The sequence below is a fragment of the Protomyctophum bolini genome (genome assembly GCF_963924005.1).
Source record: "Protomyctophum bolini genome assembly, chromosome: 14".
Lineage (NCBI taxonomy): Eukaryota > Metazoa > Chordata > Actinopteri > Myctophiformes > Myctophidae > Protomyctophum > Protomyctophum bolini.
The window spans coordinates 40,011,939-40,035,546 of NC_137875.1; the positions used below are offsets into that span (position 1 = coordinate 40,011,939).

Here is a 23,608-nt window from a genome sequence, read left to right on the forward strand (position 1 = left end):
CCCCGGTGGTCACTGGCCTAGCATCATGCTGGGCCAGCTGAGCCTAGGTGGCGTCTTGCGCCTAGGCCACGAGTATTACTTACTTGGTATGAATACTGAAGTTTTGGAGCGTTTTGGCAAGCGCCTGTGACTCATGGCGCTCACCACTTATAGGCTCGGATGGAATTCAGGTTAAACTGCCTCGGGCTGCCGCAGGGGCAGCTGGTCTGCTTATTTCCTCGCGGTGTGTCTTAGAGAGTTCCCGTACATATTGAACAATATGTAGTGGAGAGCCAGTCTCGAACACGACAGAGAACGGAGGGTTACACTCTCTGTAACCCAGGTTCTCTGAGTGGAGAGACTGGCTCTCCACAAAAGAGCCGCTCCGAAATGCGTGTCAATCAAGAATTAATCGAAGTGGCACTGCACAGATGGGGCTTAAATAGCCCGCTGATTGGCATCTGGGCAGGGCCACCATAGAAGATGTGTCTTAAAGAGATATCCATGAACACTGCCCTGTGGGGTCAGTTCCCGTACATATTGAACAATATGTAGTGGAGAGCCAGTCTCTCCACTCAGAGAACCTGGGTTACAGAGAGTGTAACCCTCCGTTATATTAGCCAAGAACAGTTGAGATATTCTCTGCTAAATGAAGTGTGCATATCTTAGCCAAGTCCTGGAGTATAACACTGTGGAAACACTATACAAGATGCCCGACAGGGGGCACCCTTGTCTCACTGACCTTTCCAAAGGAAAAGTGTCAGTCAGAACCCCATTTCACTTTACACAGCTCTTGGCATTACTACTATACAGCAGCTGAATCCATTTAATGAGCCTAGGCCCAAAACCGCATATCTCTCCATTGTTTGGTAAAGGAAATAATGCTGAACTCTATCAAATGCTTTATAAAAAAAAAAAACATTCTGGACGGGAACACCCTTTTGGTGTTTTAAGCATTATGTAATCCTTTAGCTATTGAAAAATAGCAGTTCTACAAGCTCATAGCATGGCACCGACTGCCGCGCTACGAGCTTGTAGATCTGCTATTTTGCGCAAATCTTAGAATGTATATTCTTCCAGAGAGAACGTTTTTAACTCAAATCTTTGCTTCTGGGGGGTTCCTGGAGCATGAACATATGTTCAGATGGGGGTTGGTGGCCAATAACATATAATTGTTGGGGTCCTTGACATGAAATATTGAGAACCACTGATATAGAAACATGAGGTATTTCAGAAAACCTTTAGAAGACATTGTTTTTATTTCAACGTCAGGCCTAAATAGTCTATATTTAAGATTATACCACCTTCTCCATCCTTATTCATATGGGGAATGACATCTCGCATTGTGCATATTATATCTTCTATATCTCTATGCGCCTGTGTAGAAGATATAATGCTACCCAATACCTTTTTTATCCTATTTGCCAGAATCTTATAGCAATAAAGTCATTGTTCAAGAGACTGATTGGTCTGTAGTTCTCTACTTTCAGTTTTCTACCCTTATTCTTATACAAAATTGTGATGACACCAGTCGACATGGATTGTGACACCAGCTGCATCCTCCATATGCCTGTAAAGCCTTAGGTGCCACCGTGCCAGCACCTCTGAAAAGGTTTTATAAAAGTCCCCTGTTAGCCAGTCTGACCCAGCTGGGCTCTTGTTAGGCTGAATTATATAGCCTCTCTAAGCTGCATCAATCAATACATCATCATCACATACAGTAGCTGTTTCTCAGATTCACTTATTTTCACCTTGTTCAAAGCATTCTCAACACACTCATTGTCAACGTCCCTATTAAATGATTCTACCGTTTCTAGAATACATTTACTTTACCATTTTTATTTTATTTTACAATTCATGAATATAATTTCTCTTTTGCTTAGTTCAAGCACTATAGGGAGAAGGAAGTACATGTTTCACCCTCTACAGCATATTGTGCCCTACTCCTCACAATTGCATGCATAGGCTACACTTGTTTTTCTCATATTCATCTAACGCAGGCTTTATTTTCAAATATGTTTTAACGTTGTAATTCATATTATTACCAGCACTTTCAATTTCCCTTGATAGCTTTTCCCTCAGTTCATTTTCCTCCTGTTTCTTTCTGAAATGACTTTGTTTTGCATATAGGCCTATACTTTTCTTTTTCAGGGTCTCCCACCATTCACTATAGAAAGTTCCCAAACTTGTTCATGCCAAGGAAAGGACCCCCAAATTGACACTTATTAGCCCACGGACCCCCAATATGAAAAATATGCCAGGGACTAGCAATGATTCCTGTTTAATTTCAAGGACCCCCCCCCCCCTTATTCTCATCCAGACGGGGGAAAAACTTGAGAGACACTCTTGTGCATGCTGACTTTCATTCTCCCTGGGTCACTCAAATACAGACCCTCCTGAGTCCCTTGCCCAAGGGAAACTATCCCTGTTGCAATTGTGCTCAGTGCAGCAATACCTTTAAGGCTGCTTTTTTCACTCATCCCCATACAGGCAAGAAGTTCAAAATTCAGAGTATAATCACTTGTATTTCCATGTGGTCTATATGATCCGTTGCCCATGTGGATTGGCCTATGTGGGCAAAACCACTAGACCGCTCAAGCAACGAATTAGTGAACATAAGAGCTCCATTCGGAGAAACGACCGTGATTACCCTATTGCTGTCCATTTTAATGACTCTAAACATGACATTTCTTCTTTTCGTTTGATGGGTATAGAACAAGTTCGCCTGCCCAAAAGAGGCGGTAACCATGACCTGTTACTCAAACAACGTGAAGCATATTGGATCCATACCCTTCACCCAAAGGGGCTCAATGATGAACTGTTACTAAATGTCTCCCCCCCCCTATATGCTATTTACTAATACGTCAAATATATAAGCACTTTAATTCAGAACTTCTTGCCTCGTTGAGTGAATTTGGTTTGTGTATATATATATTCTATGGCCCTCATTTATCAACCGTGCGTACGCCAAAATATGGGTGCACGCCGAAATTGCCGACATTTTTGACATTTACCATTTCCGCCAAAGCTTGAAATTGAACGTGACAACGTTGAAAATCCACGTCTGCTCCTCAACTGGCGTACGCATTTTTTTCTGTCTTCGAGCTGCGGAGCAGCATTGTCTGAACTGCTGACACGCTGTCACAGGCATCTAAACATATGTTTTCTCTCCTAAAATGTTAATATAAAACGGTATGTGTATGTAAAAAAAAAAGGGAGAGATTTCCAACTTTACAAGTAATTAAAATCGCGCAATTAAAAACAATATAACATGTTTACAATGTATTAGTTTGTGCTTAATCAAACAGTGATTTACTGGCCTTGTTATGCAAGCAACTTTTTGGAGCGCATGCAGTGATGCGGCTTATGATTGTGTTAGCTTATATTATTAAAAAAAGGCATAAATGGACTGCACGCCTTTATTTCCAAGTGACAATGACAAGCATACAGCTTGCCTATTTGTAGTAAGTAGGCCTACTAGCAGGCTATAGGCGTAAGGGACTTAATCATTCACCATTTAAATAAGTGCTTAGACAGGTTTTGACAGTTTTGACAGTTCAGATAAAAGCGAGATCATTTTCGGGGCTCGGGAGGACGGGACCGCGCGGCGTGCGTCGCCAACACATACCAGCACACATGCAAGCGGCAAGCCTTCATCCATATGTTTATGATTCGTTCATCAATGATCAAATCAGAAATCACTACATAAACGTTGATTATGACTGCCTTGACGACATGATAGCCTCTCTCATGCTGCATGTATGTCCATGCGGCATACATGCGGATTTGGGCTGTCTGTGCTGGAATATTTCCATGACGTTGGAAAGTAGCCTATAGTGCAATCTGCGGAGAGTCCCAACATGCATGGGTAGCCTATATACTGTAATCTACAGCAGGCCAACAGCACTTGTCTTTCTGGAGTTACGGTATATGCAATCTCCTCCTCGTTTAAAGCGCAAATAACATGCATTTTAAAACTGCCTTTAATATTTAATAATCATATTGTCTATGTCCCTCAAAGTTATTTCTAATGGTTTGAGCCTCAATCACCACTCTGATATAACCAGCCTTGTCATTTCTTTCTGGACTTTGAAAGCAGTTTTAGCTGCAGTACCACACTGTCCTGAGGTGGAGAGGGTGCTGATATGCAGATTATTTAATATTTGAGTCATTATAATACTCATGCTAGATAAAACCAGGCTTGTTTCCATTCCATGCTAGCTTGGAAAATCAACAATGGTGGACATTGTAAACAAAGTGGAAATGCAAATTTGCAACTGAAGACTGAAGAAAAGGAGGAATTATACAAAGTAGGGTGACATTGATGACATCACGATGAGGCCAAAATCAGTCGAGCTGTTTCTGAGAGCAATTTCCATTAAAACACCCATATGACATGAAGGCCTGATTGTTCAAAATTGGTTATTTGTGGGGATAGAAAACACACATGGGAGCCCCAAAAACACAAAAGAAATTGAAAAAGTTGAATTTTATGTTATAGGTCCTTTAATAAACCTGACGTGTCACTGGAATGTCAAATGTGCCGTGCCAGCCCAGCGCAAGTGCATGGGAACCGCATCGGCGATAGGTATAGGCTAACCCAGCCAGTCAGCCCACCACCACCAGTAGGCTACCATATATTTTGGCTGCACATTAATATAATTGACAGTTGACAGTCCTGCAGCCACTGCAGCGACTGCGAGGCAATCTAAATAGACTGTCGAACGTGCATGCAGTTGGTCACGGACGGACCACAGTGATAGAGAGAGACAGACAGACAGGAGGAGCACCTGCAAAACAGCAGCGTGTCACCGTTCGTGTGTGTGCCTATTTGTTATTTAATTATGGTTCAGGTTCAGGTTTTCGTTCACTAATATATCTTGTTGTATATTAAATTAAAAATACTTTAATAATTTAATATACAACTAAAAACACACAGTGAAAGTTGCTTGCAAATTGCGATATGTGCGTGCGTGCGTGGCGTGCGGGGGGTGAGGACCGTGAGGCGGGCAGCAATAAGGGAAGCGAGAGGAGAAACAGACAGGGTAGGCCTACAACTTTATTTAATTCATGCAGGTGTTCGTTTTTTATTTATTTAACAACACACCAGTTAGTTGGGCAGCTTGCAAGTTGCGTGTGCGTGCTGTGCGTCTGTGCGTGTGTATGAGAGAGGGGGGTGAGGCGCAGCAAGGCACGGGAGAAACCTATTTTTTCATGTTGCCATGGTTTCAGGAAACGTATTGCCGTTTTCAGGTCGCAAAAACGAGGGCGAGGCTTGATTTCATAGGGCGTGCCAGATAGATTTCAGCCGTCACATTTATTAACGTGAGAACGAAATTAAGGAAGGATCAGCTGTTTGCGATCACTTTATAAATGCCGTGGCGACGTGGGTGTACTACGAAACCTGCACTCGAATCTGTGGCAGATTTTACACTCGATTGATAAATGAGGGCCTATGTATTTTCCACTCTGTCTGTACGTCATGAGAGCAGGACCTGGTGACTTTTGTCTCTTATTGTTGACTATGTTGATTTCCTAATGTATTTGTACAACCATTAGTCTTTACATCTTTTCTCGTATAATGTAAAAGTTATTTGGGGTCCTTGTGTCTTTAAATGATGTCAGCAAATTGAGGATCATCACAAGCTGTACCTCTTCCTCTAATTAGACTCTGTTTATTGTGATTGGTTGATTCTTTTTAAAACGTTTGTATATAAGTAACTCTGTTAAAATGATGTGTTATGCCTGAGAAAGGTCCGGAGGGACCGAAACGTTGCTTCATTAAATAAGACAATACTCTTGTGCCGAGCAGATACACAGTGTGCGGGTGTACCTTATTGCTTTCAAGGACCCCAAGTTTGACATGCATTACGGACCCCCATTTAATGGAATTTCTATCTCTGGGACCCCCAATTTATATTGTAAAATCGATTAATAATTTAACTCTGACAGTGTACAAATGGCACCATGTCCCGTTAGTGGGTCCATTTGGTTCCATGTGTACACTATCAGGGGGGGCTTTTATTTTGTATTTAATTTGAATTATGAAGTGAATCTCACTCCAATTCAAGTGAGATTTGAGTTTTGTTATTGTATATTTAGTTGTATTATGGTTAAAACTTTGAGAGCTTCTGCTCTGTCTGCACTGCAAACAAGACCTGCTGTGTTGTGGGGTAGCTGCCTGATCCAGTCTACAGCCCGCCATGGACAGTAACTATCCGAGGGGGGCCCTGAAATACAAAGGAACGTGATTAATATCTCATTTACTGGTATGTAGGCCTACACCACGCACGCGCGCACGCACACACACACCCCCACACACACACACACACACACACACACACACACACACACACACACACACACACACACACACACACACACACACTGCATTTAGTGTCTTGCTCAAGGACACAGAATGGGAGACCTTCCATTACCCAGGTGGCCTACTCTACCGAGCTCCTGAGCCACTGCCGCCCAAAAACATGAATATTCTAAAATGAATGATGATCTGATAATTTAGTATAGCATACATAATGTCCTGTCATTTTATCATATATCATGCAACACAACAAGCAGAGTTGTCGAAATATTAATATTACATTTACAGTTTCATATTGATATTTGATATTTTCACCTGGCCAACTTGTATAATTCCTGCATACGTTACTGGCGTGTCACTACAATGTTTTAATAGCCTGTTAGTAACAGCACGTCCTCAGCAGGACTTTTACATTCTTGTTGTGTTCATATAGTTTTAACCATGTTGCATTATGCATTATGTTGTACTTTAGCTATTGAAAAATAGAGCTCTTCTATTTTTGAAAAATCATGAAAATGTTTGAATATATTCTTTCAGAGTGAATGTTTTTAACTAAAATCTTTTATTCTGGGGGGTCCCTGGAACAACATATTTTCAGATGGGGGTCGGCGGCCAATTACATATATTTTTGGGGGTCCTTGACATAAAAAGCAAAGCTTTTGCACACCTACAGGCGACAGGTGCGTATAGGAGATGGTACGACGCCCGATAATGAAAAAGGAACAAACACTGTCTTCAAATGCAGTGAACCAACTTTAATAGGGAAACAGCAACGTTTCGGCCTATGCGGCCTTCATCAGGCTATCTTTGAGGTCCTTGACATGACATTTTTTGAGAACCACTGATATAGAAACATGGGTTTTCAGAAAACTGTCAGGATTTTGGAAGGCATTTGTAGAATCGATCTCAGGTCTAAATGGGTTAAGCAGACTTATTTCAAGATGCTCCACTGTTTGTGTTCATACAGTCTTATAGTAAAGTGTCACCTGCACTAACCATGCAGCCAAACCAGCCAAATCCAGATGAGCATGAAGAGACCACACGCCGCTCGAGCTGTGAAGATCAGAAGACAAGATAAGTGCTTCACGCCTTCCATTAGACTAGTAGACCACTGCACACACACACACACACACACACACACACACACACACACGCGCGCGCGCACACTGCAGACAGACACGCAGGCTGTCTGTCTGACAGTGAGGGAAGAGGACAGGGGGATAGTCACTGAGTAGAGGAATTATACAGAAGAGAGAGGGTAGACTACTAGACTGTATCGCCATTGTGTGATATATGGACCCTGAGTCTGTACTAAAGATAGAATAACAAATGTCTTGCCTATAATGACAAACCCGAGGCTATGTTCATTGGAGATTGACAGTAATGTTAGTATTAGTAAATAACTAAAAAGTAGTTGGAAAAATGGAAACTTGTCAACTGCAGGATGTGGTTAGAGACGTCATTTCTCATAGATCTGCTGTGTTTTCCTGTAAGTGAAGATGTTATCTTCTGATCTAGAATGAGTGCGTTTGCATAAAAATAAGATCCTGCAGATAAAGGCCAATGCACACCTCATAAGGTTGTTGACTGCAGGTGTGTACTGCGTAGGACAAAAGTGCATTTAGGGAATCTTTGAAAAGCAGAAAAGCACACTGTCGGAAACTTGGCAAAAATGTTGCTCTTTACTCCGTCCTGATGAAGGTCTGACGACCGAAACGTCGCTTAATAAGGAGCAACAAACAATGTGTCAAAAGTGGACCATCTATCCATAAATGCTTCAAATTAGACACACGCGTTCCTCCACTCCACCACGGGGAGTGCAGTGCCCGGCCTTGAGTCGGTCTGACCCACAGTTTTCCAGAACCGCCACTAAAGGCTAGCTCTGGACAGGGCCTCCGCCTATGCAGACTCTGGACAGGGCCCAAATTAGCCAATTGATTACACCTGATCACCCCTGCATGGATCTTCACTTTTTTCTTATCAGAGTGCTATTAAAAGTTGAGAATAGTTTAACATTTTCAGTATAATGCGTATATAATGCTTTTTTATCATCTGTCCAGTCAGGTGTGTCTCTCTGTGCCGTGCTGTCAGCGGAAGCAGCCACTCTCACACTGTACCACCACCAGGCCAGCCTCCCTCCACCTCCACTGGGCTCACATAAACACTATCAACCTGAATTACCTCGAATTCACAATCCAGTCAGGTGAAAAGTAAAATGGTATAGTCTACCTTTTTCCTATATATCAATGTATTGCTGTATTGAAATTGAGATTAGTTTTGTTCTAATTTCACAGCTTGTGCTTAAGTATTGATGATTGCTTACTTTTAAATGGCTGTACAAAAGTATAAATGTACAACAAGTAAAACATGAGGTCAAAGTGGTTATACTGGTTGTGTTAATAAATGTGTGGACCCCCTGGAAGCCCCTTCAAGGACCACTGGCGCGCACGCACGCGCGCACAGTGGGGTTTGACTGCATGGGATCTTTTTTTAAAGACTGTAAGCACATCCTGTGGTTTAAACCTTTCAGGTAAACACTTTTTGAAGACAAGTTTTTGATGAGACATGATCAATAGTGCATGATAGTGGTGTGTGTGCGTGTGCGTGTGCGTGTGCGTGTGTGTGTGTGTGTGTGTGTGTATGTGTGTGTGTGTGCACGCGTGTGCCTGCCTGCCTGCCCTCAGGTAGCACATTTCACATTACGATGGAAAGAGTGTCTTTAAGTCAGCTTGATTGAAATCCCCCGCCGCTAGATGATGGGTGTGGATTGACATATTTTATTTGTCGACTTAAAATCTGATTAATAAAAAAAAACATTCACACATATTCACGCGCAGGCACGCAGCACACGCATGCACGCACGCACGCACGCACGCACGCCAGCCAGGCTGTCTGACACTGAGGGAAGAGGACAGAGGGATAGACACTGATAGAGGTGTTTTACAGAAGAGAGAGGGTAGACTGGACTGTATCATTGCCATTGTGTTTGTGATATATGGACCCAGAGTCTGAAATAAAGATTGAATAACAAATGTCTTGACAAACCCAAGGCTATATTCATTGGAGATTGACAGTAATGTTAGTATTAGTAAATAAGAAAAAAGTAGTTTTGGAGAAAAGCATTTTAAATGGAAACTTGTCAACCGCAGGATGTGGTTAGAGACGTCATTACTTGCGCAAGCAGAGCGCGCAAGTAATCGTTTCGCTTGGTCTCTTCGAAGTGAAGACAAGTTTTCTTCAACGGTGAATCTGTGCCTGGTTTGCTGGGACTAGTTACAACATTACGTCATCCTTGAGAGAGTACATGGTGTGTATATGACGTAATGTTACAAGTTACAAGTTACAAGTTACAACATTACGTCATATACACACCATGTACTCTCTCAAGGATGACGTAATGTTGTAACTAGTCCCAGCAAACCAGGCACAGATTTACCGTTGAAGAAAACTTGTCTTCACTTTTTGGAACCAAGTAACCACAGTATACTGCTAATCAAATTACAACTACATACTCTGTATGTAGTTGTAACTAGAACAACTACATACAGTCTGTGCCTGGTTTGCTGGGACTAGTTACAAGTTACAAGTTACAACATTACGTCATATACACACCATGTACTCTCTCAAGGATGACGTAATGTTGTAACTAGTCCCAGCAAACCAGGCACAGATTTACCGTTGAAGAAAACTTGTCTTCACTTTTTGGAACCAAGTAACCACAGTATACTGCTAATCAAATTACAACTACTAATCTCTTACGTCATCACTGAGAGCTAGTCATACATATACACACCATGTACTCTGGTCCCAGCTCTCAACGATGACGTAATGTGGTAACTGGTCCCAGCAAACCAGGCACAGACTTACCGTTGAAAAAGACTTGGCTGTCACTTTTTGGAACCAAGTAACCACAGTATACTGCTAATCAAATTACAACTACATACTCTGTATGAGAGCCCACGGTAATACACACCATGTACTCTGGTCCCAGCTCTCAACGTTGACGTAATGTGGTATCTGGTTAACAAATCCAACTACAGATTTCGGAAGTATTTTAGATCATGTATATTTCAACAAATTTGAAAGTATTATTACAAAAATTGAAGTTAGAGACACATATTACTCTGATCATGATTTAGTATTAATATCACTATAGTACAAAATGAAATACATTTAAAACAATTGACAATTTACAATAAGTAATAAAATAATTATACTGTATAATATATTTTAATTCAGTTTATATACCTTTTTTTTTCATCACATATCAATGATTCATTTTTCTGTAAAAAAGTAGTTAGGTAGCAAATAGTTACACGTAATGATTATACATTTCAAACGTTCCTTCACAGAGATACTGAGATGTGATAGTTTCCAGCGGTCGAAAGTACTTGCGCGCTCTGCTTGCGCACTAGTAGGCCATTTATGGCCTACTAGTGTGCAACAAGCAAGTATGCACTCGGCAGAGTGCAGTTCTAGTTTCTCATAGATCTGCTGTGTAGCATTTGGGTTTTCCTGTAAGTGAAGATGTTATCTTCTGATCTGGAATGAGTGTATTGGCTTAAAAATAAAATAAAGATCCTATAGATAAAGGCCAATTGGTGAAACTTAGCATCCACATTATGGTCATTTAAACATTAAATCCTTTGAGAAATGAACAAAAGTTGACCAGTTAGACACTGCTCAGAGAACTTTTCCTGCAGGCTGAGCAGAGTTCTTTTAAAAGTTGAGAATAGTTTAACCTTTTTTCAGAAATGTGATCTGTCCAATCAGGATTTAGTCAGTATAACAAGGCACCAACGTAATCAAAAAAGTCAATCAAAGAACAAGATTCCTCTACAGGATCTCCTCACTGGTCGACAAAAACACCTTGAAGACCTTAACAGGAGCCCTCGTACAAGGTTTCTTTGACTATGCATCCACCTCCTGGTACCACAGCACCTCAAAGGCCCTTAAAACAAGGCTCCAGACCTCCCAAAACAAACTGGTCAGGCTCCTACTTGGCCTCACCCCCCGAACCCACCTCACCCCTGCCCACTTTGACAGGCTGGGATGGCTTAGGGTCGACGACAGAGTACAGCATCTTGCAATGGGTCTGGTCCACAAGATTCGATACACCACCAAGATACCCATGTACCTGTCTAAATACTTCCTTAATGTAAACGAAGTCCACACCCACAACACCAGAGGGAGTGCAACAAACCATGTACAACCCAGATTCGGCACAAACAAGGGACTAAATTCTTTTCGCTCCTATGCGACCAAAATGTGGAACGCCCTACCAACAGTCATTAAGACATGTGAATCCCTTGGCTCCTTCAAAACTGCTCTCAAAGGGCACCTACGGATGGCTGCAATTCGAAACTGGCCTCTGTAAAAGCTGAATTTTTATCTGGATTGTACTATGTTTTTGTATGGACGTGCATGGTGTTGGGTGCCTGCACATATGCACACATGGCATCAACGCATGGTGTTGTGTGCAGGCGCCCTACACTCTGTCTTTCGTTTTCTTTTATCCCCCTGTTCCCCTCACTGTATATATATTTTATTCCCTTTTCGCTTCCTATATGATGAATTCCTGTTCTGTTCTTTAACTACATAGAAGTGTCTATTTGTTTGTCTCTAAATGTTTTGATGAATTGAACAATGTGGACCCTGTTGTAAACAAGTGTAAGGCTTAATTGGGTCGTCCACTCACAGTTAACAGTCTTTGTATTGAGTTTGTGCTTGAAATGTACTGTAATTCTGCAAACTGTTAATAAAGATTTCAATCAATCAATCAAAGCAGGCACGGGCTAAAGGCCCCGTGCCCAGGATGTCACATTCGTAGCCAATCTATGTGAACAGTGGTTCCAACATTGCAGTTTATTCCATTCAAAGTCCCTCCTCCGGATACAAACAGGCTACCTCCGCTATTATGAGAGCCAATCAAAACGTTATACTCACAGGATGTTCCTGTGAGTAGGAGGGACACATTTGCATGTAGTTTCATGTGGCACACAGTGACTATACTTAACTATACGGTTTATATCAATAGGACTAACTAAATATCTATACTATATATGAAGTATTGCAGAACCTTATTTAACACATAATGTCACAAAGGTAGAATGTAATGTATTAGTAACAGGTCTAACTGATTCAATCACAAATACATTGATTGTAGGCTAGAGAACAGAGAGCAGGAAGCTCCCTGAACACACACACACAGCTGTTGGATTGCCTGTTGAGATTAGAACTGTCCCGCGACCCCTGGGGTCTTGACAGCTTCTCACAGAGACAGGCCCGATTGTAAATAACTCTACGCAGTTTACTCTTGGTATGAAGTCACCACAGTCACCATGTCCTGTGGGTCAGCCTGTGTACTTAATCTGATCCATATTCATCAGTATAACTTTTTTTTCTATATCAATGCATTGCATTCTTGTTCTTGTTTCACAGCTTGTGCTTGTATAGAGCTTAATGACTGGTTACTTTTAAATGGCTGTACAAAAGTATAGAAATCACACCTGTGTGAAGTGAGGGGCGCTCTCATCATCGTGCATCATCATTCATGACGTAAAATAGACTATAATAGTCCGGTGTGGCTACCAGAGGCCTCATTTCACTATTATAGTCCTGTGTGGCTATACCAGAGGCCTCATTTCAAAAACAATTTTTAAAGAAATGTTTTGGGCTTTCATGCCTTTTTTCGATTGTATGTATAGTGGAGACATGCAGACAGGAAACAGGGAGGGAGAGAGTATAGTACAGACATACACACAAAGCCACACATTAGCAGTGCTCAAAAAAAGTGAAAATTGCTGATGGATCACATTGTAACATGAGCTATTTTTGACAATAATATAATAAATGACATGCATGCAGTTTTCCAACTGCCGCGTTGATAAGCATTTCCTGTCAGAGTGTCAGTAAGAGCAGCGTGACGTCATGAAACCACATGACTGATGAAGAAAACATGATAAAACACGAAGTGCCGACCCCAAAGAGACCAGACCACACTGCTTCTTGTTGACTGAATGCCCATTTAAAGACTAAAGTCTGATTGAACGTCCATGTATCTGTTTTGACAGCTAGAAACAGATATGAATTTTTACCAAATGTTGGTGCTGTTCACCTTTTTCTGGACCTCAGGTAGGACTCTGTTTTAACTTGTTGATTGTTTTAATGCGTTGATTGATTACTAAACTCACTCAATGGTTTTTGGCTAAAATGCATACCGCTGACTTGCTTGTACATTGTGAATCCTTAAGTGTCCTGTCATCGAGGACTAGTTTGAACACATTCCTGTATATGTACTGGGAAATATATAGGTTTATTCCTGTCAGGGTCGTAGTCTAGATGCGTTCATGTTAAAAGATCTCACCAGGTTTGGTGAGTCCCATGTTTTGATTGTGATGTAACAAGCAGAGCGGCCAGTTTACGCGGCCTGCAGGCAGCAGCACAAGTCATGTTTATACTTAGTCGTAAGACAGTGTCACGTGACGAACGTAGCAGATCTACAAGCCCACATGTCATGGATTTGTTGTGTTTTGTTGTGAATTAGTTTGAATTTTGTTGTGAATTTGTTGTGAATCAACAATCAAGTTTTTATTTGCCAGTAACTTGTACTTGTAGGAGCAGTGGAATGCTACAATATTATATTAAAGCAGAAGTGGCAAAAGTTTTGATTTTTTTTTTTTTACGCACCATTATAATGTTCTTATTTTGATCATAAGACCCAATTAGTGAAAGTCAGTCGGGGTGCATACTTAGTTTGAACTAGTTATTGGTTAGACATGGGTTAAGGTTAGGTTTAGTGTGCTGCCCCGTGGAAGGTTAGGGTTAGGGTGAGGGTTTGAGATAGGTTGTATCGACAATATGTCATATTAGGAGTACTAATAACTAAACCATACATGGTAAATGGCGGCCCGGGGGCCACATGCGGCCCCCACCTTCACATAATGCGGCCCGCAGGTTAATAGCAGAAAACTCATATATTATTGATTTCAGCTAATTACTACAATTCAAGTGCTATTGTCTTTTTTAAATTAAAAGGTTACTTTTCAGGATTCCAATTCAAAAATAGCAAAAATAAATGAATAAATCAGGATTTAAATTAAAATATAGCAAACATAGCTGATCTACAAGCTCAAAATGTATTATCAGTTCCTCCAGATCTGCTATGTCCGCCGCGTCACGCCGTTGACCGCTGTATGACAAAGCATAAACTGCTGCCTGTCTGTCTGTCAGAATGCTGAAGCACTGAGAAAGGGGATGGCGCTATGTCGAAATGGCAGTATGTCGAAATGGGGGTATGTCGAAATGGGGGTATGTCGAAATGGGGGTATGTCGAAATGGGGGTATGTCGAAATGCCGGCATGTAACCCTGAGAAAGCACTTTTACGCCTTCTGTCTTTGTCATTTTTTTTCCAACTTGACTACAGGAGCAGTGGTCTCAAAAACATTGAGGAAAACCTGCCAGAAAAAGACTCGCTCACTATATAAAAAATGAAGGAAAACTCTAACAGACAGAAAACATTTTTTTCTTTTATTTTAACATAAAAGTACATTAATAGTAGCAAACATTTCGGTCCTAAGACCTTCATCAGTGCTATATATACCGGTAGTCTTTTTCTGGCAAGTTTTCGAGCCTGTCAGAATGACCTCTACTTTTAATCATTTGAGGGAATCATTTGAGAAGATGATGTGAGAAATGCATCAGAAAAGATAAGAGTCAAGAAGAGAAAAATGCCAGTGCGAGATCATGTTAGATGTGTGAAAAGTGACAATACTATTGACAATATCCTAAGGTGGAAGGGCCAAGGATGCCATGGAGGATGCTGTGGCCACTAACCCAGCCTTAGCCACTGAAGAGGCAGGACTCAGCAGCCAGGTGGACACCACAGGTGGGTCTGGCATGGGACGTGCAAACATAGACATCAAAGGGGGCTTCAGCCCCTGCCCTTTTGCCCGTCTGTAAAATAACTGCCCTTTCTGTGGTGAAAGAAATGCAAATGCAACTCCTTTCCTTTCCAACATGCTGGAAGGCAGCGCATTCAGGAGAATTGCTTTTCTTTTACGAAGTCTCCTGAACTTGAACATATTTGTTTTGAAATCCACTAGCTAAAGAGTGCTGGGTTGCGCCCCCAAAAAAAGCTGATCTACAAGCTCTCAACGTGTCGCGGTGCGACGCGTTGTGAGCTTGTAGATCTGCTATTTTCGCTATTTTTGTCCAAAAGTGCCCTCTTACGGGATTGCAGCCCCTGCCCCTCTAACACTCTCTGCATGTCCCTGGGGTATGCAGGACGCATGTTCATGACGTCTAGATATTAGATCTATAGGACATTTATTATGATATCTCTGCTGTCGGGGAGAAACCAACTCCACAGTGTTCATTAAAAAAACAATTTTAAATAATGCACACTGCCTCATCAAAATTGATATTGTGACTTTATATATTGTATTCCCGACAGTGACGATAGATACATTATTTGGTAACGCTTTACAATAATATGGCCACAAATCATTAGCAGTCATTAGCATGACTCATTAAAGGGGCATTTCAAACATGTGAGATGCTCGATTCATAATTAGATTTTTATCAGACACGCCCCCTCAATTACAAACACTAATTGTAATTTCAAACTCAAATTTGAATACCATGATGGATTCATCTAAAACATCCGTCCTTGGTTCAGGTGACTGAATACTGTAACACGTCAGGGGCCATGCATTTTCTTTCTACAAATAAATAAAAAGGTATAATTGACAAAACACAGCCCCTCAAGAACTAGAATTAGAGCGACAATTAATTGTTGTTTTTATCTTGTTTGAAGTAATAAGGATAAAATGCACATCAAATATCAAAATATTGAATGAATCATTAACAGGTTAAATACTGTCTGGGGTAGACCTATGTTTGAAAGTGAAATATCCCTTTAAACATCCTGCAGTGTTCACTTTTCTCTCATGCCAATGAATTGAATTGAATTGAATTGAATTGAATTGAATTGAATTGAATTGAATTGAATTGAATTGAATTGAATTGAATTGAATTGAATTGAATTGAATTGAATTGAATTGAATTGAATTGAATTGAATTGAATTTAATTTAATTGAATTGAATTGTGCACGCATGCACGAGCGCACGCATTTGTAAAATACTTGGTTATTGTGACGGACAGAAGTCATTCCTAATTCCCTTTGCATAGCGTACCGGAGCGCACTCAGAACGCGCCCTTAATTAAGAACCTAACTGCATCTGTGTGTGGCTCTCAGCGGTGTCCCACTGTTAGCGACTTTAAGCAACGACGGATACGGCAGTCGGCTACGGCAACCGGAAATGGATCAGTGCTCTGCTATTTTCTTTTAATCGTGAAAATGTGGCGCAAATTTTTGAATATATTATATATTCTTTCAGAACGAACGTTTTTTGGGGGTCCTTCGTCCTTGACATGAAAATATTTGAGAACGACTGACAGAAAAATGTCAGGATTTAGAAGGCATTTGTAGAATCGTGAAAAATAGCAGATCTGCAAGCTCGCTGAATATATTCTTTCAGAGCCAATGTTCTTTAACTCAAATCTTTGCTTTCCCTGGAACAACATATTTTCAGATGGGTGTCCGCTCCACAGCCAAATACAGATAATTCTGGGGGTCCTTGACATGAAAAAGGTTGCACCACTGACATAGAAACATAGATTTTCAGAAAACTGTCATGATTTAGAAGATATTTTGTAGAATCTAAATGGGTTAAAATGGCCAGGGTCCACTTACTGAAATTAATGAATAGTTACCGTCCGTATGCAATAAAGAGGTTTTCTTCTAAACCAGTGTTTCCCAAACCTTTTTAGCCTGTGACCCAAAAATAAAAATATGATGTCTCCCCTCCCCGACACCCAAACTATAGCCTAGTTAAAATTGCCGATCTACAAGCTCACAACATTTGGCTTCGCGCCGCATTGTGAGCTTGTAGATTGGCTATTTTCACTACTACCTCTTGTTTTCTAATTTATGGAATTTCTTTGATATTCTTTCTTTGATTTCTTCATGACATTACTTTAAAAAAGAAAATGTTTTTAATTCATGAAACTTTTTGCTTTTTTGGGATTTTCTTTTTTTTTTATGTCCTGAACTAGTAATAATTAAAAACAAAATGTAGGAAACAAAACATAAAGGGACCCATAACAATGTGTCCATGACCCACAAATGGGTCCCGACCCTCTATTTGGGAAACAGTGTTCTAAAGAACAAGTCTAAAATTCTAAATTTAAGGAAACACAGAAAACAGACTTAAATGAGGACATTTTGATCTGTAAGGGCAAACCTTACAGTATACAGTATACAAAAATCAATTGCAATGCTTAATATAATATTCAAATAGTGAAATCTTACCTGAAATATAGGTTCAAAAGTAGGTCATAATGTAGGCAAGTAGGCATAATGCATGGCTGCCAAATGAACTACTTTTCTCCAGTGCATTTGGTGCAACAGATAAACCACAACTAGACCCAAGCAGAATGTATTAGTAGAGACGATCCATGTTCTCTGTTACAGTGGAACTCATTTATTCTGATATTTGTCTCCTCAGCTCTCCAGACTGAATCACACAACACAACAGGTAAACAAAGAACACATTATTATTATTGTTGTTGTTGTTGTTGTTGTTGTTGTTGTTGTTGTTGTTGTTGTCCAATGGATCCACTGTAGTTATTATTCATTCACAATATATTGTTAATACATTTGCATTGGTTGGTTAGATATTCATAAAACTTTCACTTATATATGTTTATTTAGATTTATTTTTAAATAGCTAAAATAGCCGATCTACATGCGATGCGATGTTGCGATGCGTTACAGAGACCAAAACTTACAAGCCCTAATAGATAGGAAAATAGTAGATCCACAAGCTCAGGTTGTGGGCTTGTAGATCTGCTATTTTCACTGTCTTACTTTATTGCGTTGTGTGCTTGTAGATCGGATATATAGGAACAAGCAGGGAAAAAAGTTGAAATATGGAAATAAGAGGTTAACGATATATCCCAGGTGTGGTATTGACAATAATAAACACAGACATTCATAAATAAACTTCACGCATAACTGTCGATAGAACTGTTGCTTTTTCCTCTTATTGTGTAATGATATCCCAACAACTACTTCCTGTGCCTCAGTGTTCAACAGCACGTGTGACAGCGAAGAGTTCCTGTGTCAAAACAAAATATGTGTCCCCAAGAGCTTTGTGTGCGACCATGACGACGACTGTGGTGACGGCTCAGATGAGCCCAAGGAGTGTGGTGAGTGGACGCTTCTCATACTGAATGAATATGGATATGAATTAATTTGGTCTCAGACGGATAGGAAAATATGTTGTGCCTAATGCGAGATCTTGTTAAAACGTTTCAAACATATTCACAATGTCAAGCTCTATACTTCCTGTTCCAGAGTATCCACCATGTGGCTCCAACCAGTTCCGCTGTGCCAACGGCCGCTGTCTCAGCCAGAGAGCGTGGGAGTGTGACGGAGAGCTCGACTGTCACGACCACTCAGATGAAGCTCCCACGAATACTCGCTGCAAAGACCCAAGTAAGAAACGCACACGCACGTACACGCACACACACGCTCTCTTTGCTGCTCAGTGTAGTGGAATAGATGGCTGTCAAACTCCTGTCTCTTACAGTATATACTGTACATACTGTACCTGTGCATGCCAGAACTACTGGTGTGTCTTAAAGAAATACCCACGTCTCATGTGAGGTGCATGGGGTCATTCCCTATACATATTATACGTTGTGGAGAGATATATCAATATTGATTGATTGATTGATTGATTGATTGATTGAATATAATATTAGACAGAAATGCAAACAGCACGAGTACAGTCAAACACAAAAAGTGGACTGGATGGATTGTTTCCATCAAGGTCTTATGTAAACAATAGAGAATACACTATTCTATATTACTAGGATATTGAAGATATCAGTCACACATTAAATTAATAAACAGATACATTAATAAGAGAACGTCAAACATCATCCATAGACATAACTATAGAACTGGCTTTTTGCTCTTATTCTATAATAATGGATTGACCTAAACAACTACTTCCTGTGTCTCAGCAAAGCCGTGCGGCAGCGACAAGTTCATGTGTCAAAATAAACGATGCATCCGCAAGAGTTGGGAGTGTGACGGAGACAATGACTGTCACGACAACTCAGATGAGGCTCACTGTAATAACCCAGGTAAGACGCACGCACACACGCACGCACGCACGCACGCACGCACGCACGCACGCACGCACGCACGCACACACACACACACACACACACACACACACACACACACACACACACACACACACACACACACACACACACACACACACACACACACACACGCTCTCTTTGCTGCTCAGTGTAGTGGAATAGATGGCTGTCAAACTCCTGTCTCTTACAGTATATACTGTACATACTGTACCTGTGCATGTCAGAACTACTGGTGTGTCTTAAAGAAATACTCTCATGTGAGGTGCATGGGGTCATTCCCTATACATATTATATGTTGTGGAGAGATATATCAATATTGATTGATTGATTGATTGATTGATTGATTGATTGATTAATTGATTGAATGAATATAATATTAGACAGAAATGCAAACAGCACGAATACAGTCAAACACAAAAAGTGGTGTGGACTGGATGGATTGTTTCCATCAAGGTCTTATGTAAACAATAGAGAATACACTATTCTATATTACAAGGTAGGATATTGAAGATATCAGTCACACATTAAATTAATAAACAGATACATTAATAAGAGAACGTCAAACATCATCCATAGACATAACTATAGAACTGGCTTTTTGCTCTTATTCTATAATAATGGATTGACCTAAACAACTACTTCCTGTGTCTCAGCAAACCCGTGCCGCAGCGACCAGTTCATGTGTCAAAATAAACGATGCATCCGCAAGAGTTGGGAGTGTGACGGAGAGGATGACTGTCGCGACAACTCAGATGAGGCTCACTGTAATAACCCAGGTAAGACGCACGCACACACGCACGCACGCACGCACGCACACACGCACACACACGCGCGCACACACACACACACACACACACACACACACACACACACACACACACACACACACACACACACACACAGCTATGAGTGCACCTCTAACATCTCCAAATACATTCCAGCAATGAAGACTTTGTGTCGTAAACTTTTACACGATCAGAATCACATTCATCTAAACCTCCTCTGCTTCCATTGCTCTTCCCTCTCTCCTCCTTTCTCTATAAGTTTCCACTGCGACAAAGAAAAAATGCTATGTTTGTCACAACGGGAACTGTGTCCAGGAGACATTGCTGTGTGACGGCAAGGACGACTGTGGCGACGGCTCTGATGAGCTCAGCAGCTGCTCTGTTAACGAGTGTCTGAACAGCGAGCTGAGTGGCTGCTCCTCCCAGCTCAGCTGTAAAGACCTCAAGATAGGCTTCAAGGTATGGAATCAACAGCGCCATTTGACACAGATTCCACCAAGACACTGATGAAACACCTGGTCAGCATCACGCTCTGTTCCTGTCTCCTTACAGTGCACTTGTCCCAGCGGCTTCCGTCTGAAGGACGATGGGAAGACGTGTGTGGACGCAGATGAGCAGCTATTCCTGCACCCAGCACTGCAACAACACACAGGGCAGCTTCCACTGTCTCTGTGTGGAGGGTTACCAGCTCAGCCCTGAAGACCCCACCATCTGCAGGTCCACATCTGGTAGGAAACAGTGGAGCTCAAAGCACTGAAAGCACATTGGTTGTCTATTCCAAGAATAGCAGATATAAGTACATTATACAAGCTCATATATATATATTATTATTTTGTTTTTATTATAAAATTGTCTCTTTTTAGAGACAAAACTAAATAGCACAATTTATTTTCGCGGGTCGCGGGGCTGCGTCGCGCGCCCCAAGGGGGGCCCTCAAATTTGCTCCAGCCCGGGTGCCCTCTGCAAGGTATCCGGCTCGTATAGCTCTGCTATGTTTGAAAAAAAGTATGACAAATCTTTGAATATATATATATCCTTTTTTAAAGCGAACATTTTTAACTCAAATCTGTGCTTCTGGGGGTCCCAGGGTCCCTGTAACAAAATACTTTGAGATGGGGGCCAGTTACAGATAATTTTGGGGGTCCTTGACATGAATACTTTTGAGAACCACCGATTTTTCAGAAAACTGTTTGGGTTTAGAAGACATTTGTAGAATCGGCCTCAGGAGAGAGAGAGAGAGAGAGAGAGAGGCCGCACTACGCCGAGCGGCCAACGCTGTGAAATACTTTCACAGACTTTCTTCATCTTGTTTAAATAATAAATACTGATGAAACTTTTAAATGAAACAAACATGTTTAGCTCAGCATCATCTAACTTGAATTAACTTGGCATGTGATTAACATTTTTATAAGATGATCGGATCATCCGTGATAGTACTTTTTATAAGCATTGGTTTCATGTTGCGCTGCTGTCTCTGTCAGATCAATAACCTGTCGACATCAGTATCAGTGGGTAACACCCTTCGCTACGAAGGGTATAGCGTCCCAGATCGTCCCAGATCCCTCTTACAAACTGCTGCGTACGACAGTAGACTGAAGCTAAGAAGGCTTTCAGGAAATTGTTTTGCTTCTAAGTTCATTCATCCAGGAGGTGTTTTCCCGAAGCCAGATAAGAAGACTCGTAATGCTGTGCTCTTGAGAACCAACTTAACCCATTCTGACCTGAGATCAGATTCATACGAGGTTTCCACTGGACACACACTGGTCTGATTAACCCATTCTGACCTGAGATCAGATTCTAAAAATGTCAGTCGTTCTTCGATTTCTTCAAAAATAGCAGACCTACAAGCTCGTAGCGCGCCACTCGGTGGCGCGCTATGAGCTTGTAGATCTGCTATTTTTCAATAGCTAAAGCATAACATGATGCTGACACCAAAATGGGTTCCCGTTCAGAATGGGTTAAGTAGTGCTTCCTGAAAGCAGTTAGGTAGCACGTAATGCTGTGCACTTGAGAACCATGCTGCTATACTACTGAAGATACTGCATGAACTCAAAACCTTTTGGGGAAACGGGTTTGCTGCTAAACGCAGTACCTTAGGAGGCCTGAGTCTGACGTCTCTCTGAGTTGGTTATTTTAATTCATTCATGAATCTTTTTGTTGTCTCTTTTTGTCAATCTCTTTGTAACTGTTATTTTTGTCTATTTTAACTCATTCAGCACGAGAACCCCTTTTGGTGTTTTAAGCATAATTTTGAACTTCTTTTGAAAAATAGCAGATCTATAAGCTCATAGTGCGGCACCGAGTGCCACGCTAAGACATTGTAGATCTGCTATTTTTGAAAAATCATGAAAATCTGGCGCACATCTTTGAATATATATTATTTGAGAGCGAACATTTTTAAGTCATATCTTTGCTTCTGGGGGGGGGGGGGGGGGGGGGGATCCCTGGAACAACATATTTTCAGATGTGGTTCGGCGGCCAATAACATATAATTGTTGGGGTCCTTGACATGAAGTAATTTGAAAACCACTGACATTTCCAGAAAACTGTCATGATTTAAAATAATCTGGTCTCAGTCCTAAATGGGTTAACATACATAGATACAGAGTTTGGTTTTATTTGCATTTTCTATTGTTGTATTGGCCTATTGTTTGTTTGTCTGATGTCACATGGCAGGAACAGGTATCTGTTTCTTTCTGTACTAATATTGTGTGTTATTGGTCTAATACAATCTACGGTTGTAAATTATCATTCATGGTAACTCTAATATTTACATTGCTTTCTCATCTCTACTGTATGTAGTTTTATAAATGATGCTGTGTTCATGAATAATTATGTTCTGTCTCTCCCAAACAAACAAATTAAGCATTGCATTTTACGCTAAATAAATGTGATGTCAAATTTTCTCTAGATGTGGAGCCCTTCCTCATCTTCACCACCTACAATGAACTGAATAAGATGAACTTAAACGGCTCCAACCACACTGTGCTCAAACAGGTGAAAACCATTGAACATATACTGTAACAACACATCCTATACACGCTTACACCCACCAACAATAACACATTTGAGCCCCTAATGAACTGCATAGACGATATTAAAACCTGGATGGATGAAAACCTCTTGTGGCTCCACCCCTCCTGTCAACAACCTCGGCCCCCTCACTTCCAATATCAACACAGGCGCAAAAGAATCTTGCTGTTATTTTCGATAATATTTTTTAATTTGACAAGCAGATAAGCTCTGTTGTCAAAACAAGCTTTTATCACCTACGCCTC

At 41.0% G+C, this 23,608-nt stretch overlaps 2 protein-coding genes across 2 annotated transcripts in view; one reads left to right on the plus strand and one right to left on the minus strand.

The window, feature by feature from the left end:
• The window catches only part of cdh1 (cadherin 1, type 1, E-cadherin (epithelial)), a 159,110-nt gene that overhangs the window by 80,573 nt on the left and 54,929 nt on the right, over positions 1-23,608 (minus strand). The window lies entirely within an intron of this gene.
• Positions 13,318-20,944, plus strand: LOC308328294 (uncharacterized protein; the record flags this gene model as incomplete). The annotated part of the gene is made up of 9 exons (XM_080782063.1): positions 13,318-13,435; positions 15,094-15,189; positions 17,874-17,903; positions 18,454-18,576; positions 18,725-18,865; positions 19,399-19,521; positions 20,199-20,321; positions 20,590-20,789; positions 20,897-20,944. The coding sequence occupies exons 1-9, from the start codon at positions 13,387-13,389 to the stop codon at positions 20,942-20,944; spliced, it is 933 nt and encodes a 310-aa protein (XP_080638189.1). The 5' UTR covers positions 13,318-13,386.